The 19,962-nt window shown below is 36.8% G+C and overlaps 1 protein-coding gene across 2 annotated transcripts; it reads right to left on the bottom strand.

The window, feature by feature from the left end:
* Positions 1 to 1,756: 1,756 nt before the first annotated feature.
* On the bottom strand, positions 1,757 to 19,449 carry cul3b (cullin 3b). Of its 2 annotated transcripts, none has more exons than XM_006637575.3 (16): positions 19,007 to 19,449; positions 11,654 to 11,851; positions 10,344 to 10,457; positions 8,958 to 9,118; positions 7,984 to 8,098; positions 7,526 to 7,754; positions 6,876 to 7,021; positions 6,413 to 6,589; positions 5,812 to 5,982; positions 4,971 to 5,078; positions 4,742 to 4,866; positions 4,391 to 4,487; positions 4,092 to 4,226; positions 3,612 to 3,798; positions 2,946 to 3,091; positions 1,757 to 2,715 (listed from the first exon to the last, which is right to left on the bottom strand). In XM_006637575.3, exons 1-16 carry the CDS (start codon positions 19,067 to 19,069, stop codon positions 2,584 to 2,586), a joined length of 2,304 nt encoding a protein of 767 aa, XP_006637638.1. In that variant the 5' UTR covers positions 19,070 to 19,449; the 3' UTR covers positions 1,757 to 2,583. The 2 variants fall into 2 exon arrangements, with proteins under 2 accessions (XP_006637638.1, XP_015216505.1); XM_015361019.2 differs by lacking the exon at positions 19,007 to 19,449 and adding an exon at positions 12,289 to 12,369.
* Between the last annotated feature and the right edge of the window lie 513 nt (positions 19,450 to 19,962).

The raw sequence follows: 19,962 nt of genomic DNA, 5'->3' as shown, positions 1-19,962 counted from the left end.
GGCACTGCTAGATGGGCTGAAACGACTGTTCAGAAATAATCAGGGCAAGTCCTAGCCGAAGAAGGAATTCAATTTGAGTTGGATAAACGAGTTATATTGAAAAGACCTCCCTTTCACGAAAAGTACTGCCTGAACTCGGTCTTTTCATTAACAATTAAAAGTCTTGTTTACGCATAACAGAGTGGTGGTTTTTGGCGAGACTCATTTGAGCAATTTAGTTACTTCAAAGTTTTTATTTCCTTTCACTATAAAGGAGAAGGAAATGGTTTGAGAGCAGGGTAGCGTGAGAGGGAGAACAAAACATGCATCGAGAAATGCAAATAATCTGATTGTATACAAAATATTGTTCTTGTGAAATGATGGCAACAAACCTGTTCCTAAAAACTACTTTTATATAGTTTCATAATCTCATGTATGGGTTATCTTAATTATATAACTTAATAATTGTATCACTCAGATTAAAAGTTGTACCAAATTCAATTTGGTAAGTTTTGAAAGAAATCATCATAATCAAATAATCAGAATGTAGTAAACATTGTATACAGAAGTTTTCAAAAATGAGACCTGAAATTTAGCAGATATCTACAAAGACCAGTACAAAAAATTGATTTCCAGTGTAACTTTCTTTTCGCAGTTTATCATAAATATTTTGAATGATAAAGACAACTGAAGTAGAAATTACAAAATAAGAAAAACTACGTAAGGATAAAGTTGCAAGCTATAATTAATAAACTTCAAAATCAGTTGAATGTTTCTCATGGACAGTATATGGGGCGATTGATATGTGATGAATTCATACACAACATTAAAGGTCAGTCTGAGCAACTGATGTAGAAAAGACATATCTAGATAAACTTTCTTACAGTATTTCTGCAGTAGTATTGGGTGTTCTAGAGATGCATATATTTACAATATGTTGAATATTACAGTTCATTATAATATTTAACTTGAGAAAGGCTTGCTGTGGAAAATATAACCATTGTTTAGAGGGACAATTCAGGAAGTTCATTAAATCTAAAAGAGACCGTTTAACAGTCAAGAAATGAGTAGTCGATCTGCAGTTCTGCACTGCTTGGTTACACTGCAAATGTGAAGAAAAAATAGACTACTCTTGTTCTGAAATATGAGTTACGTCTATTTAGAGTTGCCCATCCTTTTTGCAAAACTCCCCCCATTTAGGAATAATGTGTTTTTCTTGGTTCACAGCTACAAGCACCATGGCCACACACCAGGGAAGAGGAAGGAGGCTACAGATCACAAGCAACACACAACACCGCCCCTTACAGGAAGCTTAGCGCCAAATGGAGAAGAGGTGTGTGCCTGGTGGAATTCACCACATGCCTGTAAGTGCCCAGAAGGCCAGAAGGGTTCCTGCGTCATTTAAAACAGAGCCCTGGCCACCTAATCCCATCCTACCCTCAGCAGTGCTCAGGCAATTGTGCGCCACATCTTGGGGAGTCCTCAGCAGCTGACTAGTGACATCACCCCAACGTGAACCCAAGATCATTTTGGCCTTTAGTCAACAGAGCCACTGGGGCCCCAGTAAGTTTTCATGTTAGATCCAAAGTGGTCTGTAGATAACTATAGTAACTGCGCTAAAAACTGCATTCAACACTAGTTTCAGAACTCCTTTTCTTTATTATGGTAAAATAATTTAAAATTAAAAACATATTGAATTATACTGAAATAACAGCACTGTTTTTGATTGCTGTGCTTGTTAAATATAAGAGTTTTAAAGAAAGAACAGTAAATCCACTTTTTTTTAATTTCCTTTTTCTACATTTAATACGATGAAAACAAGGCCCTGTACAATCCACTTCGGCAGTGAGTACAATAACAATTATTTTACAATTTATACACATTAAAACAGTTTTAATTTGGTTCCTTTTAAAATGTCAGAAAAACCTAACCCATTGAGAATTGCATTTGGAAGAACCTAATATCAAAAGGAACAAGCAATATTGTGCTGAAATTTCACAAGAGGCCCCACCAAAAACTCAGAGCTAGTGTAAGAGATACTCAGATTCATAAAATATAGCATGCTACAAAGCAATTCCCTTGTTCTTTGCAAATCAGCAATAAAAGTATTGTTATATATATTCATCATTTGGAGTAAAACCCTTGAAGCAGAATTTCATCCTGTTTGACATCAAACCTGTACAACCAGCGAGTTGCTACGAAACACTAAGAAAACACATTTACATTGACATTAAAAACTGGGGAGAAAAAAAATCAACAATTATTTTATTTGTGTTAATAGCAATCCACGTTTGCTAGTTTTTATTATTTTCTTATTTTTTACAGTATTGAAAACAAAATGCGGTGCATTCACATTTTTCCCAAGGAATTCTTTAATGTCGATCTCTACAAGGGTAAAACGGTGAAAAGCCTGAAGCTGGATCCATTCATGTTGAAAATTCTCACAGGGAATAAAGGCCTGATTTAAACAATCTAGAACACTTACTGGATTTTTTTTATTTTTTAAATGGAGGAGAAGTCATCGTCCCAGTATTTATAGTTAAAAGGAACTTCCCAGTTCATGCGAATAACATAGTCCAAAAATGGTGTCTCATCAAATGCACTTTATGCTACATAAGTATATACTTTACGATCCTCGGGTGTTCGCGCCAAATATTCTCTCTCAATAAGTCCTTCAATTCGTTTTTTAATGACAACTGGACTTGGTAAGAAACGCGCTCTCAGCTGCTGAGTCACCTGTGGGAATAAAAAAAATGAAATGGCTTAACTTTAATAATCAGTTTCCGATCATCAAAATTAATAAAATCATAGCATTTCATACAACTACTGATTAGAAAATTAGGAATAAAATTAATGATTTTATGTTCCGGTTGTTCTATAACATAATGCATTTATTGCCTTCTGCATGCAGTCTTGAAGTGGACCAGTTACAACTAAAACATAAGCCTTACTCTTCTTTAACCCACCTCTGCTACTAGCACATTGTGCTGCATCTTCTTTCTGGATTTCATGATGCGTACAATGGCAGCTTCAATCTCATGCTTTCTGTCGTCGTCTACCTTCTGCCGCGTTTCCTTTCTTTCAGGATCCGATTCTCCTTGTTTGGCTGCAACTGGATGAATTGAAGAAGAACAGAAAGACAATAACCGATCCCGGTCAGAAACGAAACAAAGTAGAAACAGGACAAGGGAACGCAGATGCCCGTCTCATTACTTTGACACGTTTTTGTAATGGCCTGGACCCACATGGATACACGTTGAGAAGAGAATAGAGTGTGCTCAGCAGACCACGTGTGAGCCTTCAGAGCTGGCAACCGGGAAAAACTCCCACCAGGATCTACATACATTCTGATGATTTCAATACATGTCCTCAATTACTGATGAGCTTGAACAATTTACCTGTTATAGTACAATCCCATTTATTTTTTTTAGGCAGTAGCAAGGCGGGTGAAATGTAGAAGGAGGAAACCTGCATGTTCAAATCCGGCTAGTACGTAACATTTTCATCCCACAATTATTGAAAAAAAAACACTTATAACATGGAGTACGTTTGGAGTACAGTTCACACGTTTTGTATGCCGAACAAATCTATTAAAACAACCTCCTAAAAGCTATTTAAGATTGTTTACATACCTGTTTGGATCTTTACTCTGTGCAATTTGGAAGTAAACTGATCATTGACTGTAAACACATGCCCGTTCTCAATTTCCTTCGACTTGGGCTCTTTAGTAAGGACCCGCTGTGTTGGCTTTCCACATGCCAGCGACTGAAGAGCTCTGACAAGTTCTCTCTCAGGGATATCCGTCTCCTGCTGAATTTCCTGATGTCACAAACACCAACAAAGACATTTAGCACACAGAAAATAAGCCCTAAGTGGATGGAAACAGGGTGTAAGCAGTGGCGCCATTTTAGATTTTAAACACTTGCTTCAGCTCATTACCAGCATTTCAAGTTAATCAAGATAAAATAACTGTAAAAATGTCTTCCTGTCCTCTGGTTCCATGACCTCTGGATTTGCATTTGAAATGTAGTGTTCTAGTAATTGACAAGGAATTATGAACCAATGAATTTATGGCAGGTCAAAACAGCCTGCGTGCAAGATGAGAAACTTACCTCAAATGTGTATTTTTCTCTGTTGTTAAAGAGCATTAAAATTGTCATCTGAAATGTTGAAACCTGTAGTATGTGCTTTCTGGTGTTAGATCCTGTCACTTGAGCTCCTCCTACTCCGACCTCTGAACCATCCTCCTGAAATAAAAAGAATGTATTAAATATACACTTTACACAACTATAGAGCAGAGATATAAACATCTGTTATAAAGACCTGGGTTTTCAACATGTTTTATGCTCAGAACATACACTTTAGAAAAAGAATAGTCTAGATATTACAAATTATAGAAATATAATTATACCTTTTTAATCGGGCCATAAAAAGTAGCATTTAAATCAGCAGAGCCCATATGATGCTGGAGTGTAAGCTGTCGACCACTGTGTTTCGCCAAGTAAAACCTGGTTTAATTAAAAAGAAAGATAATTTTCAGTTATTATTTAACTAACAATTATAGCATTATAGTGTGGGACTGATTACACAACATAATAGCTGAGCAAAGAAAAAACTGGCACACAATTAGCACTTTAAGATCTCATGAAGAATCATTATGGTCTTCAACATACCACAGAAATAACACATATCTGTCTTGTTTTTAAGAAAATTAAAATGACCAAAAACTGGTTAAAAATAAAGAACCAAGAGAAAGAAACACCTTCTAAATACTTCAAAAGCATGTCTTGGCGCTGGGGGGATGTTACATTTTGGTGTGGCAGACTGCGTGGGCCAGTAGCCTGTTGTGAGTACTCTGACAGTCAAGTCAACACCACCTAAAGAGACCTGAAAATATAAGATTGTATCAGAAAAGCATGGAGCAAGTGACACCTTAAGTTCAAGGTTAACAGCTCTATATTTAAGCTTTAATTGTATTCAGCATCTCTTACCCCTGTGGACTGTAAATGTTGCCGGAATTCATCCATAGTTGTGTTTGAAATGCTCATGTCCCTGAACATTCCTTCCAGTTTGGATGTAAACTGACAGCCACACTCCGTCTACCAATGATATAAATGCATAAGTAAACAGTCACGTCAGATTTGATGAACACTACGCTGATTTCTATGCCTTACTTCTTAAAGCAATTAAATATCACAGATTGAAACAAACATTATAAACACAGCTACTTGCATTCATAACATATAGTATATTAATGCATTTGCTAAATTCAGTAGGCCGCAAAAAAACAAGTTTTGTTATTAGCCTAGAGTAAGTACATTTTGCAAGGCAGAATCTCTCCAAATGCTTAGAAAACTTTCTCTAGTTTTTTACCATACAGCATACATTCCACATAAATGTACAATGATTAAGTAAACAACAAATTTTCTTTTCATTTTTTAAAAATGCTGTGGTAATTATTCAACCAAATATGACAGAACAACTCCTGGGGTGCTATCTGTGGGGAGTCTGTATGGTCTCCCCATGTTTGCGTGGGTTTCCTCCAGGAGCTGCAGTTTACTGGTAGGTTAAGTGGCTTGTGGGAAAATTGGCCCTGGTGTGAGTGTGTGCATGTCAGTGTGTATATGTGCCCTGTGACGGACTGATGGCCCGTCCAGGGTGTTTCCAGCCTTGTGCCCGTTGCTTGACGGGACAGGCTCCGGCTCCCACGTGACTCTGTATTGGATAAAGCAGTGAGAAAATGAATAGATGGACGAATTTCACCAAACTGCCACACTTCATAGAAAACCCCTCATATCCTGGAAGGTGATAAGGCAATTAAAGATGCATCACCTTGAGCTTCGAGATCATGTTCTTTTCCGAATCATCAGAAACACTCTTGTTTGTGAGAAGTCTTCTCGCCAGGTGCTGTTTGTAGTAACGTTCAAACACGTCTTTTTCCTGCATGAATCTAAAAAGAACCATTGCTTTGTCCAGAATAGTCTCCACTTCCTGTTCCGTCAGCTAAAAAATTCAAACAATAAATGTCACACTGACTGTGCCAGGAATAGAAATGGAACCATCACAACTACAAAAGATATCTTTTTAAAACAAGAGCATACAGAGAAAGGTCCATTAAAGGGTTTAGAAATATGTACAGAAAGACAGGGGAACACTATAATAAAGTTGTTCATTCTTCACTGTCATCTCTAGATTACTTTCTTTGCAGCCGTACATGATCACAGTGTCTTCATTTCTACTATACTTCTGATCACAACTGCTGAAACTAAAGTTTGATCAAAAGGACCGATCCAATCAAAAGGACTGGGGACAGAAAGACAATTTTTACAGTTTTATACAACAAATAATTTCCCATGCATACCAGCTTCTTTGCCGTGTAGGAAAAACGATGGGATTTTTAAAAACACTTTAAATTCCATATTAAAGTACTTACTCCTTTTACTCCTTTTTTCAATTTATCATCAATAAATAAGGAGAGATATTCTGGTGACCTGGAGTTTAGATTTAAGAAGTACTCAAAGTCTCCAGCAATTGTCTGCTTAAAAAGCCGATCATTATTGAATGATTCTTGAAGGAAACGGTCAAACCGGCTCTTCAGATCCAGAAGACCCTAAGAACAGACAAAAAAAACTAAATTCACATGGAAACATTTTTGCTAACTGAAAGAATCAGTACAATTCTCTATTTTTATATAAGTCTCCTTGTGTCTAGTACTTTCACCCACAGTACTTGACAGTTTTCTCCTATTAATTACATTAATATATGAATCTGGGTTCTCCAATAACTCCCTTTATGAAAGGTGTTAACTGATTCTGAAGTGTGCAAGTGCAAAAGGATACTGCATTACATCCGATGCTTAAGAAAGTCAACAGCCCAGCTCCTAACAAATGTGTTACCTGGATATAATCCACAGGGTTCTTTCCTTCTCCTTCCTCTGATACCAGTGCTTTGCCTTGTTCCCGAAGGTAGGAGCTCATACACTCGCACATTGTCTTCAAACCATTTGGCACTCGGCTAAACAGCTTGTACATACAGGCCAGATCTGTTCACAAATACATGCATGTAACTACATTTCACAAACACACATTCAACTCATCACATGCTGTCTTTCACAACTGTAAAACACATTTTAGATGGTCATTTGAGCGAAAGGGACAAAAACAAAAAAAATCCAAACACTCCAGAAATATTGATTCTAAGGTGAACGTGTTCAATGACTACAGCCAAACATCTAACAAAAGTATCAACAAATTGCCAAATGCTAATAACGCAAATCTATCCTTAAATATGCTTAACTGTACAGAGAAAAACATTTTATTTAACAAATGCTAATTTAGTATTTAAGCAGTGAATCGTGTAACTATGACTAAACTTAACCTATCTCCCCTATTATGTCTATATGATGTCCAGAATTCACACACATTCCTTAGTGAGATTCATGGATATTTCAGAAAAAATCAGAATACAACGAATAAAACAAAAAAAAAAACAAGAGGTTCTAAAAATTCATAATGCCTACGACAGTCAGATTAAAAAATTAAACTACCTTCTGTTTTTCCATTTTTCAGCATATGCACTAGACCCGAGTTTTCCATTTCCACAATAGTCTTCATGTGCTTAGAAATGAGTTCCCTCTCAACTACTTTTACAATGGGCTCTTCCGTTGATTTGTCAAGGCAGTGCATCACTCGTTCGATTTCTTCATTAATTCTAGCCTCTACTTTTTTAATGTACACGCTTGCACTGTTTTCAGCTAAAAATTTCTGACTTTCCATCTGAAATTAAACAACAAACATTAATCCTTAGGTCCCAAGAAAATAAATGTTCATTGTCATACAAAACATATTGCATTAAGAAAACAGAGTATTATCTCTATAGCACCCAAAGGCACTTTCACAAAATCAAAATGACAATGCAAACACTAAATCTTAGCTGGAGTCAGTTTCACAAAAGCTATTATGATATGTGGTATGAAGTGTATGATGAACTTTTTCAGAAACAAACCTGGAAAAATTCTGCTGACATTTCTAAAAATGGAGCTTCAAAATCTTCTTCATACACTGATCTTCCTTCAAGGCCTAGAATCATCAGCATCTGACAAGCATTCCGTATAGCTCCCCTGAGGAGAAATACATTTAAAAAATCAATTCCATTTTTAGAACTTTATAAGGTTCACGATTCCATAATTTAGAAAGAAAAATGTAAGGGAAGCTATTTTTTTAAATCTGGTGTATTACAAGTGCTATAAAACTACTAGATGATGTGTACAAATGAAGACAAGAATTTAAAAAATAAGAACTATGCAGCAATAATGCAAATATGTGACAAGGTACAATTTTTGTCATTTTTCTAACAATTAGATTCACAAAATGCCCTGAGTAAGTTAGAAGACCCCTTCCATAAACATAAAATATTCGGCTTTTAAACTGAAAAATAACACTAATCAAAGACCTGAGACTGAAACAAAGATCAAGTTCACTTTCCACACAAGGGGTGCAAGCTCAGCAACCTCATGGAACACTCTTTTTGCTTCAAGCACAAAGTTAAGGGTAGAAATGGATGATGGTTTTCCAAGACCATAATAACACAGACATGAAAAATGACTAACCATTTAATCCTTTAGGAATAATGAACAGTCTCAATATATATTCAAAACTATATATTTGAATATCTTGAAATCCCTAAACAAAATGGTAACTCCAGTATTAACTGTCCCTTTTGGATTTACTATCAAGTACCAAAGTGAATATTTGTAATGCAAACTTTACATCAGCAGGTATTGAAATCACTAGTGCCTTTGCTAAACTTAATTATTCTTTAAACTTTAAAATAACCACCTAAAAAAATGATAAAAAAATTTCCCCCTTCCTAAACACTGGGTTTTATTGTGGGAATTCATGTCTTAATTCTTCAGCTGTAAGTAAAGCACAACTCAACACAGCATTATATGATGCAAGAAACAGTAGATATTGCCATACCTGTCTACCACCTCGCCCTTTCTCTCTCGTGCAATCATGTCTAAAAGCGTCTGTCGGAGATGATCTCTGATACACCCATAGCGTACAACCTGATCTCTAAAAATAATTAACCCCAGGTTGTAGACATTCTCCACATTATTCTGTTGTACATATACACGGTCCTGGAGGAAAGAGAGGAGGACAATCAGAGTCTGGAATCACGTTCATTCAGTATTGACATGGCTGATATTCAGCAGAAGAAACATGACACAATGAAAATTTTGTCATGTCTTTTTTTCAAATTGAAATGTTAGCAAGCAATGTGTATAAGAGCTTGTCGATTTTAACTGCCTAAATTAATGACAGCTGTGAAGACGAGAAATTTCAGAACCGCCAATTGTTCTTTTTGAATATCCACCCAACTTGGATTTGACCGAATCTGAATTCTGCCTTTATAGTTCAGCTCACAGCGGTGACCCCTGTCGCCACATAGCGAGAATACAGAAGTGCAGATGGGCGCCCTCGAACCCGTCCGCCCATCAGGGCCGTTCAGCGTGTGAGACGCTACAGGACCCACAGAGACTTACAGGAGGTTCCGTGCCGACTGCAGGAGTGGCACGCTCCTCACTGAAGTCACTGCAACCCTGGGGGCAACCAGGAAGCTGCAGAGTTTGCCCTTTCAACTTCAGAAAGCTCTGGTGGACTAATCCCTGACCTTAACCCTGACAGCACCGATTTCATCGTGACTGCTGTGCTAACAAACAAGTGGAAAGTTACCAATTAAATAATGCTGTCCACACCCCTGACAGGAAACGATCATTAGGAAATTTCTACTTCTACAAATACTGTATATGTAAAAACATTCACATATAGCAGAGATTTTTACATTCAAAGAATTCAAAGGGTGGTCAGACTAGATCATGGTCTGAACCAAAATCTGAGCAAAACTGAAAACGGTCAACAAAAAACTCCCACATGAAAATCAGGTCTCAATAGTACTAGTGTCACTGTTTAACTAACGGTTCAATGACTCAGTACATTCTGTAGGATGGCTATTAACTGAGAAACTGAAATGACAGGAGTGCTTTGTTTAGTTTCAGATTCATTTTTACAGTGTAAAAAATTATATAACAAGATGATCAATTTTCTCAGTGGTGAAATACATAATCCCTAATAAATTCCAAAACCAATTAAAGTTAATTAAATTTAGTCAGAAAACAAATCTGATTGAAGGATGCAGCCAGGATAAGGTTTAGAAAAATGAGTCGCAGCTTTTAAGCCCACATTCTACAAATGAAATAAATATAGACTGTTTATAATGTCCACCAGTGTTTCCTCTTAAAGTACAATATTTTCTAGCTTTTATAAATCCTTTTTGTTTCCAAAGTACCATATCCAGTAACCTACCATGTACATCAGGATGTCTCTAATCATCACCATAGCTGTCTGATGGTCGTTCCATGCTTGGTTTAATGTTTGCAAAAAATTATTATTTAATGAATTTAAGACATCTTCCCGTACCTGTGAAAAAAATAATATTAACGCATCTTACAAATTTCCAAGATTAACTTCCAAACACCTAGGAATTGGTTATTCATTACTTTTCCCACAAAGTGTTTGTTACTTGACTTATACTTACATGATTATATTTTTAACTCTATCAGAAAAGAAAAGGCACTGACAAACAGACGTGGCAATATATCTGAATAACATGCTTCAAAATGTTACCTAATATAACTACAAATTATGATCCACCAATAATATCATTTACCAATACTCTGGTAAGAAATATTCTAAGGTTATTTAAACAGAATTTGGAGAAAGCACTGATTCATGTAAATTCAGTTATAAATTCTGGTCCACAAAAGGAACCATTCCAGTTTCAGACATACAATATTCTAATTTGGAGATGTATTGCATAACTTATAAGCCCAAATATTCTTCCCATACCATGTGCTCTTGAAAGCAAAATTTATACAACCTGAAAGTACATATTGGTTTTGAGAGGCCAAAGATGCATAGGAAAATACCTAAGGCTAATACTGTCCTTGCCATACAGGAACAGAAAGACTTCACTACGTCTTGTTCTTTATCACTAAAACCAAATGATCACTGAACAAAAGTCACATGGAACCCAGCAACATAACTTTCACTCTAACAACTTCCTATAGGCCTTTACAATTTTAATCTAGGGGACAGGACTTCATGGAGCACTGGAAAATAACACTGGAAGAAAAAAGATTAAAGTCTTTCAGCAACTTCACTGCTTGGTACCCTGATAATAACTAAAAATAATTATAATAAAATGTCAACCAGGACAGGACTGCAAAATTAAGTTGTTCTGTCAGTTTTCCACTAATTCAGACATTATTCCTCACTTTTTCCTTACATTTGTGGTTTCCTGTACTGTTGTACTCAAAATTAATTTCTAGATTTTCGTTAGAAAAAGAATATATTTAAAGTTTTAAAAGACAAAAAGTCTTCAATGTGGCTTCCTCCCCCGTAGCCACACACACATCTACGCAATCAAGTCCTCCAATAAGCACATAAACTTAATTGAATACCTTCACATTACAATGCAGTTGTTGCTTTTTCACCTGAATATAAAGATTAATTTAGAGTAAAAGCACATAAGTGTAATTCCCAGGTTTCTGTGCCTTGTGTTTAATGATTCAAACTAGGACTCAGGCATCACATATTAAAAGCTGCTCTCCTACTTTATTGATTAGATGCTCTGTGACGACTTCTCTGAGGCCGGTATATAGCTTCTCTCCGTGCTTGTGTAACACCATAGTGTATGCATTTCTATACAGTTCCTCAAAGCTGAGCCCACTGTTGTTCTTCCGCTGTATCTCCTGAATGGCATTCTTCAGAAGGTCCCAGATGTTGTTAACATATTTTTCATCCATCGTCATCTGCATTTGAAAGGTAAAAAAAAACATAAATCAATGCAAAACCCAGGCGATTGTGAAACAGAAGTGATACAAGTAAGTTCTTTCAGAACTAAAATAACTTAAAGCAAGCATTGGCACTGTCCTACAAAGACAGCAAAATAAATAATACACGAATTAAAACTCAATTCATCACAAGGGACCTGCAATGATGTACAATAGTATTTACTGCTTGTAATTTAAGAATCCACAATAATTTGCTGACCATAAGCCTCAAACAATAACCAACACCAATATTATCATCTTACTCTTTTGAAGTCACTGGTGTCATAAATGTTCATCATAATGGTAATTCACAAACATTTAACAACGTTATCATCAAACCTACTACTACCCACAAAAACACAAGTCTCGATACAGAAGTTAAACTTTGGCATCGTAACAGAGATAGGCAATCTTACCTATGAACTTCTAACGTCAAAATGTGTTATATGATCAGTATAAATCAGTTTTAAGATTGAATATAACATGTCACATACATGTAATTTTTTATGCATACAAAATGACATGGGAATTATGAAACAGAACATACAGTACGACTACTTAAATACTAGCCTTCCATTATGACATCACAAGTTCCAAAAAGAAAATGAATTCTCTGCAGAAGGGAATCAGAAAAGGAATCCAAGCGTCAAGTAATTCAAGTGTTTTACTTTTTTTTTAATGTGGCTATATTAAAATGAAAATGTTATGTTGTGTTCAAACAGCCTGTCTCATTTAAAAATTGGCTTAACTGCTATATCAAGCTCAACCAAGATTGTTTCTGCACTGCCACCTGGAAAGATGAGCAAAACATAGGTTTGGAGGAAACAGTACATTTGGTAAATACAGAATGGACTCTTTGAAAAGAACATTTGAAGGTTCAGCTGAAACTGTCAAAATACATGATTAACGTTCTGAATTAGTACAAAATAAGGTACAGGCATTTTATATCACTGCACCATCTGCACTTCCATCTTTAAAGGTCTGGTATAAAACAAGCTACTTTTGTAACTGCATGAGAACAAGATTATAAGATAACAGTATATACTTTCTTAAACACTAATATATTTAGCAAAATTAAAAATCTTAAAAATAGCTTGGCAGGGTTTTCGTTAACTTCCCTTTCATACACATAAAGCGTATTGTTAACGTTTTATGTGAGTAGAGCTACAATGCTGCCAATTAACACGTAGTTAAATGATGAACAACTCCAAGGGGCTTTACCATGTCTAGAAACACCAATACTTTCTGTAGCTGGCCGACATGTACTCAAAGCATTCTGAGCATCATAAATACCAATACGAAGGTTTGGATTTTAGTGTAGCTCTTCCAGGAGATAGTTGTGTTTACAGCAGATACAATACAGATGCAATTTATTAGGTGGGTAAATACCTCACTAATCATGATATATTATTAGTGTTATTTTCATGTTAATGCAGTGTCATTTCTTTTAAAACAATAACTCTGGGACTTGTTCTTTCACTTGTGCCTGCTATCCAATAAAATACAATCTGACAGGCTTAATACTTATATTTAAGTATTAAGTCTTAAAGTTACACTTACAATCTCTACAATCACTAATGAGGAAAAAAGAATCAACCAAAAATAGTCAACCAAGAGCATAAAGGTTTTTGCCCACTATAAAAAACAGTGCTGGCAAGAATTACCAATCATTTTATTCAGATTACGAAAAATCTTTTTTTTCTAGTTGAAAAGGTTATTTTAACGATAGTGCTGGGCGATAACTCGATAACGATAATTATCGCGATATAATTTTAACAAAAGTTTGATGAATGTTCGATATATATGTTTATGCTTTGCACATGCGCACAGAATACTGCGCGAGTGCGCGTGCGCGTTGCAGACTGGGCAGCTAACGTGGTGGTGTTTACCCACACGGTGGTGGCTGACAGGACTGTAGTTAGAGTGAAGAAATGAGCGACACTGAAGCAAATGTAGTGCTGCCAACGACCAGCTCGAAGGACAATGACATCGTCGACAGAAAAGGTCATTCAACTTCGGTAATTTGGAGATATTTTGGCTTTTTACGATCAGACATAAAACAGAGCACTTTAAACTTTGCTGTCTGTCTGAGCCATCTTCTATGCGTGTTGTATCACACTGCAGTATTTAATCTTTCTATTCAGATATTTATTTTGTAAATTTTACTCATGCATATTTTGACATATAAAAAGACTTGAATACTCTCTACCTCAGATTTGCTTAATATTTCTGCTGTTTGGCAAGTGTTTGTTGTGTTCTTAAAATAAAGAGTTGTTTAATTTACCAATTAACTGTCTGGTTTCTTCAACTTTCACTCAAAAAATATGCCTTTAAACTTGAAAGAAATAATGATTTGACATTTATCGTGATAATTATCAATATCGACTGATATGAAAATGTTTATCGTGATAATGTTTTTGGCCATATCGCCCAGCCCTATTTAACGGTAGATAAATGACATGGTTAAGCAATTGTCCAGAATTCTATTGCAAAAGCACTGAAGTTCAGCACAGTTCTCAAGTTCCAATATTTCCAATATAGCTCGGTGCCTGTAAGCAGTGCTGCACTGACCTTCACAACTATGCCTCAGTATGATAAGGCACTGTATGACAACAGTGGTACACCAGTCCTTTCCTACAGGGTTCAGCAGTTCAGCGACATTCATCACAAAGGCATTGTTTTGTGGCAAAAGAGGCAACCAGAAAATCTAAACTAAGAGAATCTCACCCTTTCCTTCACACCCAGATTAGTAAAATGGTTTATTATAAAACCTATGATTATCAAATGTAGAAGGGGAATAAATGCACTCCATGACTTTCATTTGATCTGGTAACTTAAAATCAGTATTTCAGCATATTAGCTTCCTTATAACCGATGGGAATTTTGCCTTGTAACTTTCATTTTAAATAAATTTAACAGCTTCATTAGGTTGATATGCATGTTAATATACATAAATGCTAAATCATAGTAATTTTTCATTTTCCAAGGTTTTGGACCAACATGTTATTTTTGTTTCATGCTGGAACACTTCAATGTTGATCATACTTTGAAATTGTGGTCATTTTGTTTTAAATTAATAGTTCTGAGTGACCTGTATTTTGCCATTTCTTTTCTTATTAATATAAAGAAATATCAATTTCTTTGTGGATGTTTAGAGGAGCACCTGACAATGAGAAAATTATACATTAGAATGGTAAACTGCTAGATCATGTAAACTTTATATGATTACACAGACTTAATTATACTCCCAAAGATACTGATAAATGTACATGACAAGCCTGGCATCTTTCTCAAACTAACATGCATAAATAAGTTCTTATAATGGTAGGAACCACTACTGGAAGCTTTGAGTAAACTGTTTAGTCTCATAATATGTAGAAACTCGTCACTGAGTTCCAGATTGCATTCTGAGTACCAGAAGACTTTACACGTGCATGTTCTTAGAAAAACACAGAAGGGATCCAATCTGCTTATCAAGAGAAAAATACATCCAGTATTTTGGAGGCTGAAGAAAGTCAGCACACTGTCACTTGCCAGCTTTTTAGCTAGAAATGTTGGACCTGGTAAGACATGACAGCCAAAATAAAATCATTAAATGTAAGCCAATAGTCACCACGCTGATCTAAGATGCAATTGATAGCACTGTCTGGGTTCTATGTTGATCAAATCCTAAAAGATCTCTTGCTGACCTGACTTAAGGCTTATCCTAATGTGACAAATTCCAGCAGGACAAATTCTGCTCATTTAATAACAGCTTTCTTGCAAAATGAGAATGAGACAGTTATGCAGTGGATGTCCTACTCCCCAGGCTTGAGGCCTACTGCAAGTCTGTAGGATGAGCTGGGATAACGTGTGGCATCGAGGGCTCTGAAATGAGTCTACAAGAGGAATGAGACCCTCCCACAACAGCATCTGCAACCACATGTACAGCTAGTATTTCTCCCCAACAGCAGTGGGCACAAGCTATTAACTTGTGATTTTCACAGCAGGCTGTTTGTTGATCAACCCTGTTGATGACTCAAGTTAATCATAATGAATATACCCATATCAGCGTGATCAAATAAAGCATAAGCGAATCTTTTGCAAAAAAAGATTTTCTGGACATAAAACGTTAGTAACTTTATTGGGAGTTACAAATGATACATTTATTTAGGTGCTCATTACATGTACTTGACATTTAAAGTCCTACAGCTAGGTTTGTGTACAATTATGTAATATATTTGTTTGAACATTTATTGCTCAACTTTACTGTACTTTCACTCTGCTTTATTTTGATTTGACTAAATTCTCTACCCCAGGTGCTGGAAACCATCTGTTCAGTTTATCTTATAGTCTGTCTTCACATAAAGGTTGGGAACGCTATAAATCACTGTTTAACCGAGTAATATGTCCAACTAAAAGAACTGTAATATTGAGGGCTGCAGAGTACTCAGATTTTTTGTTGCAAATGAACTAAATTATATAAGGATTATAAATGATTTGGCAATGGTATAGTGACATGTAAAGATGTAAACAATCTCTCCCTTTAATTCACTTCCAATCCTTTTCTCTTTCAATTTCAGCTTCACTGAATTCTTTTCAAAACATTCTAAATGGTATAAACCAGAGGTTTCAAACAAACAGGCCTGGAGAGTCATATTTCTACAGGTTTTACAGACCTCTTTAAATAAGCAGCCCCTGTAGAGCAGGGACATTTTGTTGAACTGCACAAATCAAGCCTAAAGCTAGTTAAACTTGACCATTAACGGTTGCGCAGGAATGAACACCTGCAGGACTGCAGACCTCCAAAACTGGGTTTGGGAAAACCTAGTTTAAATGACAGAACACCAATCGGTAATTTATATGTCACATCTTGATTTTAAAATGCTTCCTTTAAAATACAATTAGAACACAGAGGTATTATGTATTGATAATTTATCACAGGCTTTGATCAATATGAAATCAGACACTGCAGTCATCGGTTCCCTTGACAGGTTAACACTGGAATTATGCTGTATGAACTGTCATCTAGTCATCTATTAGAACCATATTCAATTAAAAGCCTAGAAAAATTATTCTGTGGCAATAATTCTATGATAAATGACTGAAAATCATTTCATTCTGCATGTGTGTTCCCAATACTCTGTAGGAGTACAGCACTCATTTTACACTACAGCATAAGAGAGTACAAGAGGAACATATGGCAACTACAACCATAGGACATTATGGTACCGGTGTTACGAAGAAACTATGGACCATCCTTACACTGGTCAGCATAAACGTAGCTCACCAAGACTAGGTGTATGGAAAGAGAATAATGGAGTGGGTGTTGCATTTTACTACCACTTGAAAACATTTCAAGTGTCAGATGATGTGAGCAGGCCTGATTCACTGACATTTCGACTAAGATGATGTGTTGCCCTAAATAACTGTGTTGACTGAAACAGCACAGATCAGACACCCTTGGGATGGGAACTGGCAAGACTGTGATACCTCCTATTAGGTTTTTCTCATCCAGGAATGGACTAGGATACCCCCTGCCAAGATCACTTAAAATGCAACCTGTGATACCCACTGGTAAATATCTACACAGCAGATATCGGAGGACTAATCCTTCCACTTCCAAGGCAATTCTGCGTGAAGCCAACTCACTGCTGGACAACTGCTTTGACATTTAGTTTTCAGTACATCTTAAGCAGTTACAAGCAATTACAGTCAGGTATAATGTATCAACATAGCTTCAACCCCCTGATATGTTGTATTTTTTAATAAGCACCTTAAGATGTTAAGACTAATAATTTTTACATAATTTTCAGCCTTGATCTACAAAAGAGAGGTCAAAAGTATGAGATTAAAACAGTTAATTATAGACAGAAACAGCAAGATGTTTCTGCAAAAAGTGAAATGCAGGACCACCTAGTATCTGTTTTAAAACAATTTGCCACTGAAGTATTTTTTTTAAAGGAGCAGGCAATGAGCAATTCAGCAAATCACTGATTAGCAAGGAAAACAACTTACAAGGGCTGCACACGAATCAGGACATGACTTATGAACTGCAGTTACAGGCCAGTCCTTACACTTGCTTATCATATGGGCTTTCCTGAGGTATAAAGACAACTTTGGCATGCTAGGATCATCAAATAACTACATGTCCCTAACCCAACGAAAAGAGGGTCTCCTGAAGGAAGACATGTTAGAGACAATATCTGATGACAGATTTCCAGTGTTTTTCTAGAGTCCACAAAACGATCGAGCTTCCCAAAACTAACGACATCATTTCACACCTTGATTTACATACATGACATCAAGGCATCTTTTCACCTTACTATTGCTTTACTAACACCATTAGTAGTGACTCATTTTATGAAACATGACTCTCCTGACCACCTAGATTTTTATGAGATTATCGTTCATTTCTTTTAATTCGACGTATACGCCATGAAATATCCTTATTTTAGTTGTTCTTTTAACAATGCGAGTCATTACGACGTTTGACAACGCTTATGCATTCAAACCTCAGTATTAAACAATTTTATCGGACAGTCAGGCCTACACACTGCTGTGAAACTAATTTACTCACTGCGACAACCATGTCGCGGAACATGTTCTTGTTTTGGCAACTGTACTGACTTCACAGAGCGGATGATTTAGTACTTTTTGTTACGTTCCGGGTGTGAAGTTCACCTTGCTAAACATGCAATTAGTTCTGCTAACTTACCTGAAATCAGAAAGAGAAACAACCTCATTTTTGTTGTCGTAAGGCTTAATGCTGTGGCTATGAAATAGCTATATGCCATCACGATCTATAATGAAAATAAAACTTCCTGAACTACTGAAATGTTAGCTACCATTTCCCCCCTGCCGATTTGCTCACTGACCTATTAATGTGTCAAAAATGAAGGCCTCACTAACAACAAAGATTTAACGTCGGACTGTAAATTCACTCCTCTGTTCCCAGACATTACTTTTTACTTAAGAGGGGGAAAAAGGCATTTCAAGATCGTGTACACGAGCAAGGTTTCAGTAGCTCGCGTATTTTCAAAGCCTTTGTTTACTAACTGGGAGGCCTGATTTTCGCCATTCCCTGACCGAATCCCCGGCGCTCGAGTCTCCTCGCCCGCCCGCTTAGGTGCCCCGTCCCCGGCTACTACTCACAGGAAAGGCTCGTATCCTCATCTTGGTGTCCTTCTTGGTGCCGCCTTTGCTTAGATTGGACATGTTTGGATCGCGTCTGTTTCTTTATTTACATTAAAGACTACGTGGGCAGCTGCGGGAAAATGTGCCGACGGGAATGCCGTTTAGCCCCCTCGACCTCTCCGGCGTGTCTACGTCCCTCTTTCTGGGCTGGTATTGTCACTCCGCCGCCGCCGCCACTCCAAGTGCTCGGCTCTTTCTGCACAGTGATGGCGGACAAACAGCTCTCAGTGCGCAGGGCTACCCCACACCGAAACTCGCGCGAGATAAAGGTAGAGGGGAAAAAAATCTGCGGGAGACAAAAACACACCATTAAAGCCATGCGCTGCGTCGATGCAGCATATTAACCTTTAACGTGAGTTTCACGCCTCCGGGTGTCTGCCGTAGGAAAGGTGAACCGTGAGGCGAGGAACGCGATCTTAGAGGCGCACGCACAGTAAAGGGAAGCTAGTTAAGAAAATAAAAGTTGGGGGGGAACCTGATGTCACGGTTGAGTGTTTCAGAATATGATGATCCGCAAAGAAAAGGCAGGAGAATATAATAACGGGCACACTTTTGTACTCACTCTCATACGGTGGCACTTAACATGTTTGTTACCAATGTTTTGTCAACAAACTTCTTGGGGCCAGAAATGCGACGTACATTCAGATTCCGTTCCTATTCATGTAGTTGTACATGAATAATAATAATAATAATAATAATAATAATAATAATAATTGCTTACACTTATATTGCACTTTTCTGGACACTCCACTCAAAGCGCTTTACAGGTAAAGGGGACTCCCCTCCATCACCACCAATGTGCAGCATCCACCTGGATGAAGTCAACGCCTTGACATTAAAAATATTACACACAACTGCAGTCCTGTTACCTATATGCCATCTCTTGCCAAAATTCTTGAATTGGTCAATCAATA

Source organism: Lepisosteus oculatus, chromosome 13 (assembly GCF_040954835.1).
Source record: "Lepisosteus oculatus isolate fLepOcu1 chromosome 13, fLepOcu1.hap2, whole genome shotgun sequence".
Lineage (NCBI taxonomy): Eukaryota > Metazoa > Chordata > Actinopteri > Semionotiformes > Lepisosteidae > Lepisosteus > Lepisosteus oculatus.
This window is presented reverse-complemented; position numbering and strand designations above follow the sequence as displayed.